Source organism: Pygocentrus nattereri, chromosome 13, assembly GCF_015220715.1.
Source record: "Pygocentrus nattereri isolate fPygNat1 chromosome 13, fPygNat1.pri, whole genome shotgun sequence".
NCBI lineage: Eukaryota > Metazoa > Chordata > Actinopteri > Characiformes > Serrasalmidae > Pygocentrus > Pygocentrus nattereri.
Window position 1 is genome coordinate 20307634 of NC_051223.1, and position 22188 is coordinate 20329821.

The 22188-nt window shown below is 40.1% G+C and overlaps 1 protein-coding gene across 1 annotated transcript; it reads left to right on the forward strand.

Annotated features, from left to right (window-relative positions):
• The first annotated feature begins 1644 nt into the window (after positions 1–1644).
• On the forward strand, positions 1645–21754 carry tbx21 (T-box transcription factor 21). Its single transcript, XM_017695924.2, has 6 exons — positions 1645–2443; positions 13049–13203; positions 14110–14231; positions 14576–14734; positions 15033–15094; positions 16719–21754. The coding sequence occupies exons 1-6, from the start codon at positions 1959–1961 to the stop codon at positions 17512–17514; spliced, it is 1779 nt and encodes a 592-aa protein (XP_017551413.1). The 5' UTR covers positions 1645–1958; the 3' UTR covers positions 17515–21754.
• Positions 21755–22188: the final 434 nt, after the last annotated feature.

Genomic DNA, 22188 nt, shown 5'->3' on the forward strand with positions numbered 1-22188 from the left:
ACTTAACAATGATGACTCTTCAAGGGTTCTTCAGCAAAGACAATGGTTCTACATATACACTTAAAAAAGATGGTTCTTCAAGGGTTCTTTAGTAAAAAAAATGGTTCTATATGCACACTTAAAAAGATGGTTCTTCCAGGGTGTCACGATTGGCCCCTCCCAGTCCTCCACGTGCTTTGTTTTGCTTCCTTTGTTTTCCCAGTCCTGCCCCCTTGTTTCCCGACCCTGCCCTTAATTGTACCACCTGTGTCTTATTAACCCTAGTTATCCCTGTTGTATTTAAGCCCTGTGTTTGTCCTAGTCTGTGGCTGGTCTTTGTATTCTCGTGTAGTGTTTGGTGTTTGTTCTGCCGGCCACCGTTATTTTTTCCTAGTCTCTGTTTTTGTGTTTAGCCTGTTTTCCTTTTTGTTGTGTCTGTCCCTCATTCTCTCCATGTTGGCTCATTGACCCTGGACTGTCTTGACCCTGATGATGAATTTGCCCTTAATAAATCTCGCTTCACTCAGCGTGTGCGTCCGCCTCATCATCACTCCACAGCGTTACACAGGGATCTTTAGTAATGAAAATGATTCTCTATAGAACCATGAACCCTTTGCATTACTGTAGGGCTATTTGAATCGTTACATGGTTCTTCAAGTTCATGGAGAATGTGCTGTAGATGGTTCTATGTAGAACCTTTTTGAAAAGCGCTCTATATAGAAACAAAAGGTGTTCTGTTATTTTGTTACAATGTCAAGCTTGCAAAAATAAAAGAAGCCTTTTTGGTGTAATATAGAACTATTTTCAAAAAGGTTCTAATAAGAACCACACACAGTACATTCTCCATGAAGAACCATTTAATGAGCATGAAATGATTCTATACAAAACTCATAGTTCTAAAAAAACATTGCCTATACTAAAGAACCTTCGATTAACCATAATTTTTAAGTATGGAGAACCATTGTTCTTCCTAAAGAAGAACCATCTCTTTTAAGCGTGTGGGCGATGTTATCTTTTCCACATAAGAGTTCCCATCGCCTTCATCATAAAGTGCTCCCGTTCGCATAAGTGAAGTTTACAGAAGTTTATCTGTAGCTTCTCTGTAATTCTGGTTCGCCACTCTCTCTCTCTCTCTCTCTCTCTCTCTCTCTCTCTCTCTCTCTCTCTCTGAAGATCATGACCGTGTTTATGTTCCTTTAAACGTGCAGTGAAGGCCTGAGCCATCACGATAAAGGTAACAGCACGCATACGGAGTCTGGGGCGCTTTACAGCGTATAGACCTAAATGTTAACGGTGCTCTTCACTCACAGGCTCGATGAACTGAACCCCCGCGAGGAGAATGAGGGACGGCCCTTTAACTACACCTGTTTTCCTACGAGCTTCGACCTAGTGCTCTTCGAGTGGCTGGACGTGGTTCCATTTCCCGCCTCTTTCACTCGCATTGGCTAGTAGTTCATACTCACACGCAGTCCGCTACAGGAGGCGGGTTACTACAGGCCAATCCGAGTGCAGATGGGCGGGCCTTGTCTGAATACAGGTGGGAAAAGAAACTGCACGCGTCCTATCCGCGTCCTGCTCTGTCCTCGGCTCCACCTCCTCCCACTCAGCAGCCACCAAATGGATATATCACAGACTGCACGCGTTTGACTCGGTGGGTCTGTCATTCTGAGCTTTAAAAAAGTTTTATAGCAGCAACACATCCAGCGTGGTGAAATAAAACCGAGAAACGCAGATAAGCCATTTTAGCTATGGGACTGCTCGCGGTGTGTGCGTAATTCTCTCAGAACCCTCTCTCTCTCTCTCTCTCTCTCTCTCTCTCTTTCACGCAGCAGAGTCTGTGCCGAAGAGTTTTTTTTTTCGGTTTTGGAGAGATTTACATGAAAGTTTTTGTTGTTGTGCATTCTTTCGCGCTCTAGTTCTCTCTCCGGCTGGAGAAAGCCTATGCTCCCGCACGCGTTCAGCTCCGAGCGGCGCTGCGCATGGGCGGCATAGGCGGCAACTTCCAGCCCAACATGCTGAATGGAGCGGACGCGCATGGCTTCCCCAAGGACGTGGACGCGGCGCACCGCGAGAAGCCGGGGCTGCACCACCGGCCCGAGCCGCTGGCTGACGCGCACGAGAGCGTGCCGCTGACCTTCCACCCAGAGCAGAGCCGCTTTTACGCGGGCGCGCCGCTCGCCAGCTGCCACTTCGGCCGCGGCGGGACGGGACAGGGGTACGGGACGGCGCCGGACGGCTACCCGGCTTACCCAGAGCACCCCCACCACCATCATCACCCCCCTCCCCCTGCTCCTCACCCTCACCATCCCGCGCACCTGCAGCACGGATACCCGCGCGCGCCGCCGCTGTGCGCGCTCCCCGGCCTGCAGGTGTGCGGCAAGACGCAGGTCCTCCTCAACAATTTCCCACTATGGGCCAAGTTCCACAAGTACCAGACCGAGATGATCATCACCAAGCAGGGCAGGTGAGTGTGTGCGTGTGTGTGTGTGTGTGTGCGCGCGCGCGGGGGAGGTTGGGGGGGGGGTAATCTGGGGGTTAAAGAGCATCCTGACTGGGTGCTTTTTGGTTTTTTTTCGGGGGGGTTACAGGGCGTGAATGCACCTGGGAGGAGGGGATGACAGCAGTGAAGTTGGTCTAGAGGATGGAATAAGAGTTTAATGAACTGGGCTACAGAGCCTATACTTAGTGCAACGCATTCAGGGTAATGTAAGAGATGCAGGGGGGCAAGCAAGAAATGCCCAGTGAATAGAGCACACAGTGCCAGCTGAAGCAGGTGGACATGAAATCGAGCTGCCTCTTAAATTTAGAAGGCTAATTAGGAGAGTTATGAATATAGAGGGAGCGAGAGAGGTCATTTAGGCCAAGAGTTCCTTCACTAAGACCTGCTCTGAGTTTTCGTGTGAAGGTAAACAGGTGTTTAGATGCTAATATTAGTCTTAATTTGTACAGGATTTGGAACACCTCTTGTGTTGGTGTCTGAACCTGTATTAAGATAGTAAATAAAGGCAATGACACTGATAAAATGTGTTAGATGAGGCAACTGCAGTGCTTGAGAAGAAGAGTTTGAGAAGGAGAGAAGTCTGAGGAAAGAGGGCGAGGAAGGACAGTAGTGTACTGTGGGTGAGAAGTTGATGTCAAACAGCTGTAGGTGGGAAAAATAGCTATAGATCTACATAATTTGGAAAGAATGTGCTCACCAGGTCAGTGAGCCGCAGATTACATCCTACTACAGACATGACGATTAATCTGCTGAATGCTCACATCTGATGTTGATAAGATTCATGATGAACCTGATTTTGTCATATATATTAAATTATTTACATGCTAACAAATATCATACTAATAACTTCAATTACAATTCAAAGTCAATTTTATTTTGTACAGTTTTTCTTCCTATCACAAGTGTTTTTTTATGTTGTTGTTTGTTTGTTTTTTTATGGTAAGGTTAGATAAATTTATAGCCGTAGCTACTTTACTTTGAGCCGGTTGTGTAAATTGCATGTAGGTATTTCTGCGTATGAAAATATTCTAGTTATGAAACTGTGCCAGGTGGGGCAGATGAATAGACAACCCCCTACCTGAAAGTTTCTTTCTGAGATTAATAACAAGTACAGAAAGTTGGCCTAGATATTTTGATGAGTTGTCTTGCTGAGTAGGCCGCATGTCGTGCGCTGCCAAGATTCTGGTGACCGACATCAATGCCATGTAATCAAATCATTAGTGAGCAAGAACTTAATCTTCCATGTAGGCTTTGGCCTTTTAACATCTTCTACGTTTGCTGTATGACAAAGATGACAAAGCAAATCATGCAGATGTTTAATCTCTCTCTGAATGTCTGTTTGTCATATCACGCCAAGTAAATCGACATACAGGATTTTTCATATAAACTAAACTATATTGATGTAAGAGCTGAAGTTTTTAGCAGTGTTGCCTGCTAGCATTTAGAAAATTCGAGTTGTGCCACCTTTAAGGAGCAGTTTATTATTTAATTGCTTTGATTCGATTATTTTCATGTGACTTTACTATAAGCATAATGATGCAAATTTGATTCCAATTTAAAAGCAGAGCTTTTATGTGTTTTTGCATGTGTGTATGTGTGAAAGCTTGCATGTGTGAGAGTGTATGTTCAGGGTGGTCGTATGCAGCAGGGGTATGTGAGAATACACACTTTTTGATGTAACTCGTAGTGGCAGATGCCTTGAGACCTTGTGGAAAATGACATTGTAGCCACGGTTGCCCTGCTCGTATAATTGAAGTAATTAATACATCTCGCCTACAACACACACACACACACACACACACACACACACACACACACACACACACACATTCTAAATCTGTTGGTCAGACAGCGCCTTGGGAAAAATGAATTTGTGCACAGAGATGTTACGACAAACAGTTCTGTTACAGCGATAGCCACTCATAAGTCAAGCATGTAGCACAATGTTGACTGCAACTTTAACATAAGGCACGCAACAAAGCTTCACTAGAGCTCTACAAGGACAATTCTATATAAAAAAAGACCTTGAGACACCCACATGTTGTGTGTAGCAGACTACATCTTTTGGACTTCTCAGCACTCTTTTTTTACTCTCAGGTAAAAAAGCAAAATAGACTTTCAGTTGCAGCGTAACCGAGAGTAGCAGGGTTTTCTTCTCACATTCTTTCAATGGATTTTTGTCATTTATATTTATTTATTAGTACCGTAATGGTATTTTTTTGTCCTGCAAGGTACAAACAATATAAATGTATATTCAAAGATCCAGACATGTACCTTAAATTAGTTCACTTTCCCAGTGGAAAGGTGCATGTTTGTAGCTTTTCATAATTTCTATGAAATAAAAATAAATAAATAAATTGAAAAGCTTGATTGTCAAGACAGGATGCATGGAACTTCAAAAATCTAACTAATGAAGTATGGCACAATCATTAGGGTTCTGAAGACTTCCCAGTTAGAGTGCCACCCCAGTGCCATGAAGGGTGATAGTACCATTTTTCTGAAACACTAAGTAAATTCTTCTTTGGGGGAGCTCAAGGAAAGCCTGTTTCATTTCAGAACAGCCAGCACAATACAGCGCACACTTGTTTTATACTTTTATAGGCTAGTTAAATCTACATTTGAATTACATTACAAAATTAATTGAGCCTATATCACACTCCAAAACAAAATTCTGCATTGCCTGCAATATTTTTTCAGCCAAATATTCAGCCAAATACAAATGAAGTCAACAGTGTATTCTGTAGGTGAGAGCTTTATATAATGGGGTTTTGAAGTGGTGGGTCTCTGTACCAACAAGTGGCCCAGCTCAGTTCATTCAGCCCTAGGAGCAGGAAGAGTAGGGAGGGGGTGGCAAGGCTTTGGGTGAAGGGGGGTTCGTGTGCAGGTGGGGGCTGAAACTCGGATGGCCATACACATCAGTGGAGGTAGCTTTGAAGTGCAGGAAATGAAGGAAGGTGATTTTTTTTCCTCTTTCTCGCGCTCTGTCTTGCTCTTTCTTCACTCTCTCTCCTCTGGTCTGGTAGTCTGTGCAGCGAGGCAAGTTTCCTCAGAAGTGTGGTGAGATGCAGTCCGAGCTGAGGCTTTGAAATTCGCTGTAAGGCCCAGAGTCTGAGACAAGAGCAGAGGTCCTCAACCCTTTTCAAGTTCTCCTCTAAAACTGCCTCCAGTTTCTCCAGTATCGGCTCCGCCACTAGCCCTTGCGTATTCCATTAAACATGCTCTGTGTGGGCTCAAGAGTAACCGACTCACATCAGTCACTTTCCAAAAATGCTGAAGGAAGCATGTGTGCATTGATACAAATTCATCAAAAAATCAAATGACCAGTTAAATGACCATGAGTTTGTGTGACATCATTAACAGTTTTAAATAGAAATGTAATAGACAGTAAAATACCAAATGAATAAAGAAATACTAAAAATCCAGAGTCAAGCTTTTGAGGTTATTTACTGTATCAGTATACAACATTAAAGAATTTCATTAATTATGCACTTCATGACATGGAATCTCTGAGAATCTCTAATATATTATATAAATAAATATATAGTAATATATTGCTGTTGTCAGAAAACCTCAGATCTCCATTTTTGATGTTTTTCAATTTTTGACATAATTTGAAAATGTGTTACCCTCTACATCTCCTGTAAATTTCTTGCTGAATGGACCAAAAGAAATGACCCAAAATTACTTATGTCTCTTTAAAAGTAAAGTCGTTTTTTTCCTTCTCCTGTAACGTTATCTTTTTGGAGATATAAGGTTTTCTTCTGACAACAGTGATATGTAGTGTATATGTAGCATATACTTTCATATACATGTATATGTTATGTATCATATTATCACAGTTATATCTCATATCATATCAAACCATGTATCTTCATTTTTTAAATATTAGTTTTTATTATCATTTGAGAATAGCAGCTGCCCATGAGCAGCACCTGCATTGTGTAAAACCCTCATGATGAACAAATTCACTCCAAAGTAACCTGCCGTATCTCTACATTTTAAGTTAAGACCATTTTTACCGTCTACTGTAGATTTACTACAGTGCGTCTACTACAGTGATGATATGATGTTTGTGGCCAGAGAAATGGTGTTCTTTGTATAAGCGTTCAAATGAGAGTTTGGTTCAGGTCCAGTTCTGAGCACTCTTCATGGAGATGTGATTCAGCAGCTTCTTTGTAGATCTTACCATTCTGTCTTCTGCGAAGTCCACACTCAGAGGAATCATGGGTCTCTGCTCAAAGTGAAAATAAAACACCTTTTCTGCTTCAGCGAATTCACATCTGGAAATTCAGCGTCTAAAGGAGCATGTAGCGCTGTTGAAAATTTCCAGGCAGTTGTTTATGGCATGATTACTTTAATAATGCAAATAGTCAAATTCCCCAGATGAGAGTGGTGTACCTTGATCCGAAATATAATTATAGAGTTTATGTGCAGTGTTGATGCTGTAAGTGAAAATATTGTAGGCCGTTGCATGTATTAATTGCATGTCTGTTCAAAGATTACTTGTCTTGATATTGCATGAAATGAAACACCACATTTCCGAAGCTTGAATATATAGCATTAATCTTTAGTAGTCATGACTAAATGTCAAGGCAGCTCGTTGGCCTCATGCTTTCCCCATTTCATCTGTTATTTATACTTTATATCATATTGTATATTTGTGTATTAGATAGTGCAGAACACTACCAAGACTTCTTTTTCCTCATACCACTTGTACGCCCTTTTTATGTCTTGTGCTGCAAGGGCGAGAGGATATTTCTGTCTATTTTAGATGTTTGCATTTGCTCTCTCTCTCTCTTTTTTTTTCATCGAACATGTCATTTCCTGTTCAGCTGTTGATGGTAGCATAGAGTATAGCAGAGTGTTGCTGCAAGCAGCCAGGCCTCAGCAGTAAAGTACCCAGTAGCTGGTGGACTTGTGGCACTTGCTCACTACCGAGCTGCTAGGTGCAAGCTCTAGGAGAATCCAGAAGCATGGCATTGATAGATGCAGATTACATGAGATAGATGCAGTTCAGTAAAACAACATCAAGATCAAAGGGATTGTCTGTTATGAGGGATGTGACTGTGGTTGCTGAGCTCTCTCTGTTTTTCAACAGAAAAAGCTCCGCCGGAGTCATGTACAGTGACGCCACTCCACCATCAGCGTTTGTTAAGTGGTTTCTAAACTCACCACATCGGTATAATCCCTGACAAACATTCAACACTTCTTAAAAATAAAGGTGACAGAAAGGGTGATTTGGAGCCATGCCATAGAAGAACCACTTTTGGTTCCCTTAAGAACCTTTCAATGGAAGAACCATTGCGTAAATGAGATTTTGAAGGTTTTTCCCAGAACTGTATGTCCAAGACCAAGACCTTTTTTTTAAAGGTGTGTCTATTGCACAATAAATTCCACACCAGAGCAGCACCCATCAATTCTAATTATCCCATAAAAACAATACAAATTAAAAACACAGAGTGCAAACTAGAGGGCTTTCTTCAGAGAAGCCTGGGCATGTCCACCAGCAGCTGCAGACTGGCATGTTTTCATCACAGATGACCAAGCGTACGTGCGGTGACATAAACTGGACCTGAACTCCTGTCCTGGTGAATCAGTGAGTGCACTCAAGGAGAAAAGTCTTCTCCCCACTGAATATCCAGTCACTTGGCTATCTTCTGCTTCACATCTCTGCCTATCTCTCTTTCTCTCTCTCTCTCTCTCTTTCTCTCTCTCTCTCTCTCTTTATCTGTCTGTCTTTCTCTTTCTGTGTCTGCCTCTCTTTGTCTCTGTCTGTCTGTGTGTCTCTCTCCCACTCTCTCTCCTTTTCATCCTTTCTGTCTCTCTATTTTTCACGCTCTCTCTCTCTCTCTCTCTCTCTCTCTCTCTCTCTGTAAGTGAAGTAAACTTCACTCTATATTTACTCTTGTTTTATTCTCTCTCCTCTATCTATTTATCTATTTGCCTCTGCCATCCTTCTGACTCACCATGCGCTTTCTCGCTTTTTAAAGGAAGTGGTCAGTTTCTTAGCAGACCATGCTCCTCTGTTGTTTTTTAATCTCTCTTTAGTTTCATTTCATGCTTACATGCCCTGAAGAGATGTGTGCTGCTCAAGGCGTGCCTCATCTTCAAGACAGAATGAGGAAGAGAGTTATCAGATAAAACTAATGGAAACTCCTTTACTTTTCTGAGCGCAAATAAGAGTCCTAGACAGCAGAGGAGGGACGTCTGTGTTTGGCAACCACCTACAGGCAGAGTCTTTACTCTATCATTAAGTGAAGGAGTCATAGAGAAGTTTCCATAGGTTAACCATTTTTTGTCATAGTAAACCTGTGCCTCCTACTCATGCAAAACTCATTTCTCTGTGGTAAACCCTTAGGTTTCCCCCTTGCCAAGTACTGATTTCTTATAAATCGACTCTTTTAGATAAGTATGACAACCTATGGAGCTCAGTCAGAGGAAGAAAGAGGCAGAAGCATGCTCTCTGGTTATCAGTCAGCTTGAAGAGGCAGAGAGAGTAAAATGGTTCAGAGACAAGCCTTGTTTTAGTTTCCGTTTTCACTTATATTGATCACTGATATGGATGAATAAACCCTTCAAATGTTGGCTTTACAATGCGAGCATCTGCCTGACAACAGTGACTGATTATTAGTGGCTTGCATGTGGGCAATCAGACAGGTTAACACCTGCTGACAAATAGCACATCAGCAAACCAAGGACTTGGTGCTCACTAGATCCAAAAGTGAAAATATTAGGGATGTCCCTGCCTAATGGTCTTATTAGTTAAGAAAATGTTGATTAACACCCCTAATCCCCCACCACAAAAGCTCATAAATTAATAAATAACACAGAAAACATTGGACTAAAAAGTGTGTATTTAGACATTTAGACTGTGGAATCATCTTTGTGAATTTCAAAGTGTTCAAAGGGAATTTTTTGCATTTGCGTTTGTCTTCCTCTTATACCTCCTGATACCCACACGAATAAAATACGCAATATAATAGAACATTGGTTCTTGAGATGCGGCAACTACATGGACCAAATTTCTTGTAAAAATAAAATACAAGTAAATACATAAACAAAGACATAAATGCAAAATCTCAGTTGACCAAGAATTTGAGCACCTTATTCCAACTTATTCAAGCCCTAGAAAAAAATCACCCCAACATCTCAGTCTTCCGGTCCTATTGCTCAAACACAGGATCATTGATAGCTTCCTCTGAAACAACGCTGTCGCTTAGTCGCTCTCGAGCCATATGAGAGACTGGAACTGCACGTTCGGGATGTATAAACACATGTTTATATCCAGAAATGTGTGTTGTGTCGGTGCTGTACTGTCCTGTCTGTTTACTGTGTCTAATGTCTGTTTAATTTATCGTATTTACTATATTGTTTCTAGCTTTTTTTTTTGTTTGCACACTATGTTTGTACGTTTGCACTTTGTACTTTTTGTTCCTTGTTGCACTGTGATGTTCCTGGAGGAACGTAATTTCACTCCACTGTGTACTTGTACACAGATGGAATGACAATAAAAGCCTCTTGACCTGTTAGCAGTCTCCCATTAGATGTTTGATTGTCAGGGAGGCAGTGCTTATGACAGTTGCATATAGAATGGCGATTAGAACCCTGCAGCAGTGATGTGGTGAATGTCAAAGAAACAAGCCTGAGAGGACTTTACCTACATCTGTTCCACTCTCATGGATTGAGGAGCAAATTAAAGGTCAATTCACTCATATTTAGTCCAAACAAACATCTCTAATATCTCAATTCTCCATCTACTTTATTTATTTTGCTAAATGAAGGAAATATAAAGCAGAGAGAACTTAAATGACCATCATGTGTTCTCTTAAAAATAAAAAAAGGTTTTTTTTGCAGCAGTGACATAAAAGAAGCACTTTCAGTGGTTCTTTCGAGAGCAGTCCAGAGCAAACTCACTGTACCTAATAAAAAGCTGTCCCGATGTGTAGGTTTTTCTGGTTTTGTGCATGAAACGCAATGGCTTTAACTATTTAGCCTTTTTTTTAATCAATATGCATTTTTTGCATTAATTTCTGGTTGTTTAAAGAGAGCATTGACAATCTTCCACATAATGTAAAAGTTCTACAGTAATCACATTTTTTTTCTACAATTGTAATAAACAAAATAGGATTTTAGAACATACATAAAGGTGTCAAAAAGGGTTCTTTGGTGCAATAAAAGAACCACCTTTGGTTTGATGGCAAATTACATTTGTAAGTTTTTACTTTAAGGTACCTCCGCATAATGTGAAAGTTCTATACTAACTGAAGTCACTCCTAGAACTGTATGTCTAAGGCAAGAATCTTTATTTTTAAGAGAGGAGCACAGCTCCCATTCCACATTTAGAACACATTCAAAACCTAAACTTTTTAATATTTCAATTTTAAATTTCTGTGAAAAAAAGAGCTTGTAATTTCATGGAATAAAATACAAATTTAACCAGACCCGTCTGATTTTCACACCTGGCAGCAGTGTCAGAATGAAGTGGAGGTTTGTGCTTGGGCAGCAGAGCCTACTACAGTACAACTTAATGAATGAGTCGTGGCCACATGGCACTAGTGATATAGAGACTGCTCTTGTACAGAAATGTCTCTGAAATGCTTTTGCTAGACTGAAAGTGCTGTAGCCTTGAGCGGAGTTGGGTGAAAGATAACATGCCAAATGTCAACTGCACTGTTGTCTTATTGTTGAAGCAATTCATGCTGCTGTTATTTGCACCTTACTATTTATTTTTTATTGTTACTTTTGGGAGTTAACTGGGACCCTGAGTACACTATTTTATTCAACCCCATGTACCACATGTGATGCGACAATAAAACAATAAAGCCATATCTTATCTTATCTTATCTTATCTTATCTTATCTTATCTTATCTTATCTTATCTTATCTTATCTTATCTTATCTTATTATCTGTGTGTTTATCGCACATAGTATTCTTGCACTAAACATGCCATAATGCTTCTCTGTCTAATGAGCAAGCCATAGAATAACAGTAAATGCAACTCATCTCCAAAATGGTAACTTTACAGGAGAGGGCAAGATGTTCTTAACTTTTACAGCAAGTTAATATAAAACGGTTATATTCCAAGTTTTTCTATTGGCCCACTCATCATGAACTGTTGACACAGTGTAAAGGAAACAGCTGTACTTCAATGATACAAAAGCATAAAAAAGTAATGGAAATTTTTTTTGCAGCGAGGAAATGCTTTCAAACTGGCTTATTGGTGCTGTCACAAAATCTTGCATTTTCAAAATGGTCACTTTTAACAGAATAAAAAATATTGCTGTTGTTGGAACAAAATCTTGCATGTCTATTTTTTATGTTTTCAGGTTTTGACTTCATTTTATAATACCTGTTACCCTTTACATTATTTCTAAATTTCAAGCTGAACTGACCAACAGAAATGGCCCAAAATTACCTAGAAAAAAGTCTCGTATCATTGACTTACATTAAAAGTAAAGTGGGTTTTTTCCTTCTCCTGTAAAGTTATAATTTTGGAAATACAAGATACATTTTGTTCCAACAGCGATATGTTTTTAAGCTGAATGTAAGTCAATGTAAAAAGGAATGCTTTTGTTGGTCCATTCATCATGAAATGTTCCTACAATGTAAAGGATGCTGATGAGCTCAAATGGTGTAAATAAATAAATAAACAAATAAATAAATGTATAAAGTTTTGATATGACAGTGATATCAAATATTAATAGTGACACAAGCTCATTCTTGCTTCAGATCTTAAACAACTTTTCCTGATCTACAGAAATGCTTGAAAAAAATGCAAGATTTTGATATGATAGCAACAATATATAAGTTTAACTAGGGATGGGAAACCACACTAAGCCTGACAAGTAGGTACAGCTGTGTGTTGGATTGGTTGAGATTAAGGGTGTTTCTGTGTATGTGTGATGTGTGATGAACTTTATCCATCATTCCGTCACTGTATTGCCTGGGGACACACTGACCTCTCTGTTACCTCCTCTCAGTGACATCCTCTACCATCAAAATCTTGTCTACTAGTAAAGCTGCAGCAATCAGTGGGCTTTTCTCCACACATCTTTTATTAACTGACTTATTAAAAATTCACACGTAGCCCGCACCTCCATCTCTCAGGGCCTCTACACTACATCCACCCAACACACTGTGAGACAGTACGTGGGGATGCTGGGGGGCCAGTAGCACCCCTAGATTCTGGGAATATGTGCTCTGAAAGTGTGTTGACCCAACACATTCTGGCATCCCTGGACATGTACAAAAAAACAAATTAAGGTTATGCTTAGACATTATACAATGAGTCATGTCAATATAAATATTGTAGAGCATGCACTAGTAATTGTCATTTATTCCAGTCTGCTATTGTTGTATATAGTTTGTACAATGTAAATGGCAGCTGGTTTCATGTAAAAAAAGGGGGGGGGGCGGGTAAAATGGAGATTTTGATGTGGTACTGATAATATCGCATGTAATTTTAGTCCTGCTATCAATGATGTTTCCTGAAATTCAGGAATATAGAAAAACATATTGCTCTCCTGACATCTTCTGTGCTTGGCTTCTGTGCTCTTTTCTCTGAGCAGGAGGATGTTCCCATTTCTCAGCTTTAATATCACTTCTCTGGACCCGTCTGCTCACTACAACGTGTACGTGGATGTGGTTCTAGCTGATCAGCACCACTGGAGGTACCAGGGTGGCAAGTGGGTGCAGTGTGGCAAAGCAGAAGGCAACATGCCAGGTATTCAGTGATCACACGACTTGCTTCTGCTCTTAAAGTTGCTTTTTTATCTGTATCGTGGTTTTTGCATTGTGAGTGTCAGTGTGCATTGCAGGAAGAAAAGCCCCAGTTCTCAGTGCTGTGTCTTTTTGTGGCTGTGAGAAGAATATATCTGGTGTCACTGTACACCACAATCAGAGAAACTTGTGCATGAGATCTGCCGCTGTGGCTGCGAGCTGCAACAGTGTGCCATGAATGACTGAAGAGTAATGATGCATTGCATTTGAGGCATGCTTATTCCAATCACTGCTCAAGGCCGAGCTCAAATTTTCAAATTTCATCAAGAAAGAAAAGGTCTTAATTATTTTTGACGTAAATAATATGTGAACTATGCAGATAAAGTAATGCCTCATCATGGAGCCTGAAAATAAAAATACCAAAATGCCATCTTTCAATAAGTGGTCTTTTAAAGAACAATCTGCAATTTAAATATAACTCTGGCACTTTGTATTGTTTTCCATGTAATTACAGTATAATAGGCTGCCACATTAAACACCACATTAAACATCCTCTGGAACCTTATTGGCCCTTTGTGATGTAGATCATCATAAGAGCACTCTCCAGATATCCCTTAATACACCAGAAAGTTAGATAAACAGTGAGCTTTTTCAACCTACTTGCCTTGTTGTAGAACATAATACAATACTTTGGTACTGTACATTTAATGTCAGTTAATAACAATAATTGACACAGACTTAGAATTTAAGGGAATAAAAGCCTCCAAATGATGTAAAAGTTCTATACAAATTAATGGTTTTCCTAGAGCTGTTCATCCAAGCCAAGAAACATTTAGAAACTGTGAAATTATGAAAATGAGAAACAGTTGCTTTGTGAAAATGAGAAAAAATTTCTGTTTCTTTTACATAGGCAACAGGATGTACATGCACCCTGATTCCCCCAACACTGGCAATCACTGGATGAGGCAGGAAGTCTCATTTGGCAAGCTAAAACTCACCAACAACAAAGGCAGCTCCAACAACATGGCACAGGTATCTCTTGCCAAACATCACTCATGCCAAGTTTGTTGGGGCCGTTTATTAGCAGCCTTTGTGGCCTTTAATTAAATAATAACCTTTGTAGTTGACATTCCTCCATTAGAATAAGGTAATTTTATTAGATACATTTCCTTAAAACAAGTAGAAAATATGCAGAAATAAGATCAATACTCTTTTAATATTCTCAGAACAATCTCATTATGAGAAATAGTTGATATACATTCACTACATTTAAGATGATTGCACTTGCCGAGATATTATTTCTTTGGAAGTGAATGATTCTGTATGCCTTTTTTCCCGGTTCTATCTCATTGTGTATTGCTTTGTCCCCCACACAGATGATAGTGCTGCAGTCTCTCCACAAGTACCAGCCACGCTTGCACATAGTGGAGGTGAAGGAAGATGGAACGGAAGATCCCTTCCTCAGCTCTAAAGCGCAAACCTTCATCTTCCCTGAGACGCAGTTCATCGCAGTCACGGCCTACCAGAATGCAGATGTGAGTATGAGTCACCCCATCCACCCCACCCCTCCATCCTACACATGCTGTGGGTTTTGTTCTCTCTCTAAATTACTTTGTACCTACGACACAAACCACTGATGAGACCTGGAATGAGGTACTTCTACAAAGCATAGAATGAAACAGTCTGACCAGACTGGATGTTGATGATAATGGCATTATTTTTGCACCATGTTTGCAAAAATTGTCATAGTTTTTAAGGTATAAAATTTATCAGCTATTTAGAATGGACATAATTCATCCTTCTCTCTCTATGTCCTGTCTCCTGCATTTTCAGATCACTCAGCTGAAAATAGACCATAACCCCTTTGCAAAAGGTTTCCGGGACAATTATGACGCGTAAGTATATCAGAATAAATGATTGAATTAATTGACTAATACTTTAAATGACAATTTACAATATTCAGTATTTAGATATTAGGCTTATTATCCAGTTTATATTCAGTAGCTACTATGAAGCAAGTATGAAAGTTATGTAGTTATGTGGAATTCCACTGATTTTTCACAATTTCTGCATAATTCAGAGAAAGTTATCTCCAAGACTTCAGTTTCTTTACAATGCTATGTGATACCTGTGAACCAATACAAATTACTTGCTATCAGAAATGACCAGTAAATTTATTTATGTCTTCCATCCATCCATCTTCTAAGGCGCTTCTCCCTCAGGATCACAGGGGGTGCTGGAGCCTATCCCAGCGGTCTAATTTATGTCTTCTGAGTTTCCATTTGTAATAATGATAATGGTAAAATAGAAAGTTTTCTATTTTCCATATTGGACATGATTTGTTACCATTTAATGTAAAAGCTGTAATGTAGCTTTTAAACAGATGTCTGGTGGACTCTTGTAACTGAGTTTCTCTAGAATGCTGAATTCCACATTAAACCATTCTGAATTACTTTGAACATATCTTTTGTTTAATTATGCAGAAAATTGGAACATTTGGTGGAATTTCCCTGTAAAACAGCAAGGAATTGAAGTGTGAACCTAAAGTTTGTGAAAACAAAACTGCTCCAAGGGAAGCCATTTGTTACACAGTCACAGTACTCAGACACTCGCAGACTTGAAAAGAAGCATGTGTTTTAATGTTATCCTCCAAAGTTATAATCCCAGAACCAGCATCCGGGTCAATACCCCAATAGAGCAGGGGCAAACTAACCAAAAGGGCAGTCCAAAGTTGACGTACAAGCAGGAGGTTCGTAACACGGGCAGAAATGTCCAAGCAAACAAAACTAAAAGGGAAAACCAAACTCAAAATTGTACATAGCAGGAACACAGATCATACACAGGGAAACAATCAGAAAAACACTCAGTAGTTGCCATAGACAAACAATACCTCGTAAAGACTGAATCTAAAGCCCAGGTTTTTAGACTGAATAAAAACATCACATGATTCACACACAGGTGAAAATACTCAGTAGTCAGGTGAACGCGAACGCTGATAGGAGCGAGGAGGAGAATCCAAAGTCAGCTGATCTCCCATTGTGTTCTGGGAGATCGAGTCCTGAGTGTTCTGAGAAGAAGCAAGCAGGGCCGTGGACACATGATTACCCTGGGAATTCTGGGAAATAGAGTTTGTTTTCTCCATAGGCGTGACACCCTTAATCCTTAAAAAGAATATTTCAATTTTTGCAGTCATTCATGTAAACAAGAAACATATCTTCACTGTTGTACCAAGACCTCACATCTCCAAAATGGCAAAAAAAAAGCTAAATAAGTAATTTTGGACCATTTCTGTTAGTCATCATGATATGTTTATACAGTGTAAAAGGCAGTTTGGCAATTTCAGAGTTTTGAGTTTTTCAATTTCAATTATCTCTTTTCAGAAATAAAGCAGAGGTCCAAATGCTATTTCTTTAAGCATTAACATGGTTCACACATTGCCGCTGAAATATTTGCAGTTAACACCTCTGTGGGGCTTTTGTCAGTTGAATTTGACATCTGACCTTTTATGTTACCACACAGCCTCTATGCGCCGCCTGACTCGGACCGTCTCACACCCTCCCCCACAGAGGGCCAGCAGCTCATGTCGAGCAGCTGCTACCCCCACCAGCCTTACCTGCCTGAGCAGTATGTGAGCCCGCTTCAACACAGCCGCTTCTACAGCCATGAGCCCGTCAGCATGGCTCACCAGGGCCCCAAAGACCCACCTGCAGGCCCTCACAGCCGCTGGTACCTCCCCGGCCAGCAAGGTGTACCTTCCAATCGCCTGGACTTCAATACGTATGAGGGGGACTATTCGTCCAATAGCCTGTACAAGCCCTTCCCACTGCAGACATCACCCCACCACCCGCTCAGCTATTACTCCGATAACCCCTTCACCTCTGGGTCTGTGTCCAGTGGCAGCCCTGGGACATGGAGCACAGGGAGGCCATCACCACAGTACCTCAACCACCCCCACCCTGCAAAGCCCACCTCTGGCCTCAGCTGGTTCCACCCTGTGTCTTCCCCTGCTACATCCTCCTCACCTTCAGCCGTCAATTCCCGCCTGCACCCTCCTCCCTCACTCTTGGAGTCCCTGAGGCTTCCACTACTCCAGGACAAGCCCAAGGAGACCGGGGACGACCCCTGGATGGAGACGCCATCTGTCAAATCAGTGGACTCGGCCGACTCTGGCTTATTTGAGAGCGGAGAGAATAAGAAAAGACGAGTGTCACCCTATGCCTCCAGCACTGAGAATTCCCCTCCCAACCGTGGAAACGATGCTTGTGAGAAGGACAGCAGCAGCGATGCAGGCTACTATGGTTTCTATGGTCACTGAGAACCATTGGTCACCACCCAACTTGGGCTGTCTGTTTCCCACCCACTGAGATGCAGTGTCCCCAGTGAAAACGAATTATATGGTTGCAGTCGCTGTGGTAACAAAACCTCATATCTCTGAAATGGCAACTTTGTAGTAGAAGAAAACTTGTACCTCACCTATACTACCTATATTTATTCTAAGCATGAACTGCTGCCTGATAATTTAGATGAAAATTGCTGACAAAAGCTTAAAATGCAGAATGCTAGTTTATAGTAAGGATAAATATGCTGAAGTTTCGGGTGTACTCAAACATTTTGACTGGTACTGCAGATTAATATATGGAGAATATCTCAATTGTCCTGGACAAATCTCATTTTCTGAAAAAGAAAAGTAAAGAATATCTTTTATCTACCAATGTACTGTTTTTCCAAGTAATTTTTGGACCATTTTTATTGTTGCAAAATGTTCATGCAAAATAAAGGGCAGCGAGCATTTAAAAAAAAGTAATAATAAAAAGTAAAAGAAAATGGAGTTATGAGTTTTTTTTCACTACAGCGACAATGTTGTTATACAATAAGCTTAACTAGGGTTATAACGATTGTTATAAGTTATAAATATATTCCAGAACATAAATAGAGAATATTGTAATATATTTTCAGTATTGCTTTTTTGTATGGGACTACCTGACCATGGGTGGCTGAAGGTAGGCTGAGGAGGGGTGATATAAAAGGCCAGTAAGAACTGACACATGACTCTCCTGTAGCACTGGTGTCCTTTGCTCTTCATTCATATGTTCTGGCTGGCCTTCTCATGTTCTTTGTTGTGTTCCTTCCTTGTGGTAGCTATATGGATGTTAAGGTCAGCTGCAGGTGCTCTGAAGGTCGTTGTCAAACGGTGAGAAGCTCAGGAGTTAAGACAATGTGACTGTACTGAAACACTGGCCTAGAGACTGAATTCAAAAGCTGCAGCAGTTTATGATTTGAAGTCCACATACACCTGCTGACACTTCCCCAAAGGACCTGTCCAGTCCTCCACATCACATATGCAAACACATATACACACTTACATGCACAAAACTACACCACATTTTCAAATTCACAGCTCATTATAGAGTGCTTTTCAATTGCACTTCATTCATATCTTCATTAGTGTAAATGAGGTATAGGGGGCACATAAAGTCATATGCTGTAAGAGCTATTAGGGGAAACAATAGATTTGCCAGTATCTGCCCTGAGATGTCAGCACTTGTTTCACTCAGCCTGTCTCCTCACTTCCCATTGACCTTTCACTCTCCCTCTGTACTAAATCATGTTACTGTAATTTTATGTTTTTGAACATACCTCATTAGATTTCTACCACCATACAGTAAATATTTTATAATACATTCAGAAGACGAATTCACTTATGTTATGATCTAGAACATCATTTAAAGGCCTCAACTGATAAATACATCACTTGAAATTGTCTAAAACAGAGGCCTAAATTTGAGTTCCAAATCAATCCTAAAATGCCTGCATCCCACATAGCTAAAGACCACGATCAATAAGCACATCGAAACCCTGGCCACTCAGACAACACACTACAAATCATTAGGTATTGCAGAGAATGGCAGTAACCAGTGAGGAGAATTTGGAGTCTTGGGCTTATGTGTATAAAGCATTTTATACTAAGAAAAAAAAGATCAGCCTTTTTTTAAAATTATATCAAAGGGCTCATATAACTGAAAACCACATTTCTCTGCATGTATTTAAAAAAATAAGTCTTTGTAACGTGTAACCATTCATAAAGTTTCTAGATGAGCCAGCCATTCACTCCCCAGTGTATACAGTCCATGTATATGGAAACTGAAAACTGACATCACAAAAACCAAAGTATTTACATGTGTATGTAAAAGTTTGGAACACCCCAGGTCAAATTACACATCAAATCACACAAGTTACACTTTTGATATTCTAACTGAAATAGGTTAACACATCCTCTACAGGGAACAAACAGAAATATAGCATTTTTTTGTAAACGTTTACTGCACAGTATATTGGGGAAAGCAATGAAAGATAAATGTAAAATGTGCCATAACATTCGCACTGGCCACAGTTTTGTTTTGTTTTTAGCAGTAACTGTGTATTAAACTGTGCAGAAGTGAGTTTTGTGTAGGAGATGTGTTCACTTATTTTCACTTGAAAAAATCAACAAAACACATCCTTTGACCAGGGGTGCTCAAACTTTTGCATATGACCGTATATCCAGCTGTTCAGTGTACAAAAGTTGAAGTTTTCAGCCTGGACTGCTTTTTGACTGAGGCACAATACAGAGCGGCCAATCACAGATTGTTTGCATAGTTCGTTTAGCAACAAGAACAGCCTGTTTCAAGAGGTTACTGGTTATGTGCTAAATAATTCTAACTGTTTCTGGTACAGAAAACAAAAGGTTACATGACATGGCCTTTCATGACAGCTGACATGAATTTATAAAGATATTTATAAAGGTTTGTTTTAGCAAGCATCAGGTTTCATAACACTTCTAGGGTGAAATTACATTGAAACGCAGCCTTTATGACAAATGATGCTTGGTTTTATCAGTTGTCATGAAAGACTTATGTAGGTCTTATGTAGCCTTCAGTTAAGCGCTAGCCAAAAATATAACACAATGTTGGATATGAGCCTTTTAATGTGACCTAAACCTCAAAACTGATCCTCTTTCTGCTCTTCTACTCAAACATTTCATAAATCTGTCTGTTTCATAGAGCGATTCTATCTTTGAGCAGGGGTGATGAAATTGATTGGGCAATCTAGTCCAAGTTCAGCAGTTTTTTGATATAAAACTTACATTAGTTTGACCTCATTTGATCTGTCATTTTAATGTGCACTCAGACGTACTATGCAAAGAGAGCGAGACAGAGAGGGCATAAAGGTCAGCAGTAGTAGTGTGCATAGCCATGTAACATTTCTCTGTTCCTGTTAGATGCATTTCTGCTGTGTGGAAGCTCTGTTCATCATTTCAGTGGACTTTACAAAGGCAAAAATGAACAAGTAATTCTTTTTATGTAAGACGTATTATAGTGTAGGTCAGGTACTATAGTACTTAAGTAGAGACAAGGCCACAACACAGCAATGTCAGTCTACTAAGCCTTAAGAGAACATTTTAACCCCACAGCAGCAAAGTCTGGGGGCTTCTTACAGTAGGAGGAGAAAGACAACATGCAGACAGACAGGGTGGAAAAACGGACACCTGGCAGGGGCATCATGGTGACTGGACATCATCTTTAGTCAGACAACAGAGCAGCACACAAACGCACTGCCCCCACACCCAGACCTCAATGACAAAGAGGAAGAATAGGCCCTCAGTCTGAGCCTATCAGGGCCTGCAGAGCGCTGAAGGTGAGAATGACCTTCGACAGCTCAGTGGGCGACAGGGTGCCAGTGCAAGACCGGAGACAGCACTGAGAATGCTAGTACACTGACTGCCAAGGCAAACAGTACAATGCAGCCATATGAAAGACATATTATTTGTCTTTCATGTCCTTTAGTTCGGTACATTCAATTGATAGGATTTACAAAGAGCAGGACAGATGATGTTCAGCTGGGCATAAATACACACATACATAATCACAAACACACAAAGGACTTCAAAAATTGTGTCTTTAGATTCCTTTGAACAAAGTCTTTATCAACAACTGAAAACTGCAGCTACCCCCATGATAAGACTGCACCTGTTGTTTGTATATCAATTGTAAAAAAAATTGAAATGCTTAAAATATTACTTTTTATGGATTTTCTTCTGAACCTTCTGTGTGTTTTTATAGAGCTTTCCAAGGAATTGTAATGTGTTGAAACACAGCTGATGGAAAAGCTTCAATCTGCCGTCACTGACCTCCAAAACAGTGACTTCGGCTTTGCTTATCTTAACGTGAGAGCAGTTTGTGCTAAACCAAATGAAATCTTAGCAATATAATCAAACGGACAATCAAGATGAGCTAATTACACAGGGTTATACACCAGGTGTGTCAGATCTTCTGCTCAGGACAAATGTGTGCCAGTGACTATTCAGCTCCTTGTTAAGTGATGAGAAAAGTGATGAACATGTTGACAATTAATCATGATTTGAAGTAACTTGGATTTGTTTATTCTTTCAAGTCGATTCACTTGGAATTTTAATTGTTAAAATGCAAACAGTGGATGGCTTTGATCTTAACTGACAGTTACTGTTGGTGAGCCATTTCTAATTTCAAGTGCAATTAAAAAGAGTGATATTAATTTAAGAGATTTGTCATTAACATTCTTCTTTTTTATTATTCTAGCTTTTGAATATTTGTTCGAATATTTGGCGCACATTGCACTCCAAGAAGAGGTGTACAATATTGTGAGGATATGACAATCTATGTTTTAGGTGACCCCTAGTGGACATTTAAGTCCCTATTTAGACATAATGTGTGAGGAGATCTTCCCTTAAGCCATCCCTTACATCAACAAAATGACTTGCCTCTTAGAAGCTTTTTCAAGGACATAAGCCAGAATCAGGCTGTTTTTAGGTTATATTTATATGCTGTTCCACTGGAACTATCTACTCTGAAATCAAGATGAGGATAAATTCTTTCCACTGTCTGGTTAAAGCCAAGTATACTGAGGCTTGTGCATTGCAAAAAATGAGCTCCAAAATAATGCAAATAAATGTACAGACTGTATTGTTTTGTTC

Excerpts from the sequence above, each read along its gene's own strand:
- tbx21 (XM_017695924.2), top strand. The coding sequence starts at position 1,959 with ATGGGCGGCATAGGCGGCAACTTCCAGCCCAACATGCTGAATGGAGCG. Across the intron at positions 14,232-14,575 it reads GCTCCAACAACATGGCACAG|ATGATAGTGCTGCAGTCTCT; the intron begins GTATCTCTTGCC and ends TCCCCCACACAG. Across the intron at positions 14,735-15,032 it reads CGGCCTACCAGAATGCAGAT|ATCACTCAGCTGAAAATAGA; the intron begins GTGAGTATGAGT and ends CTGCATTTTCAG.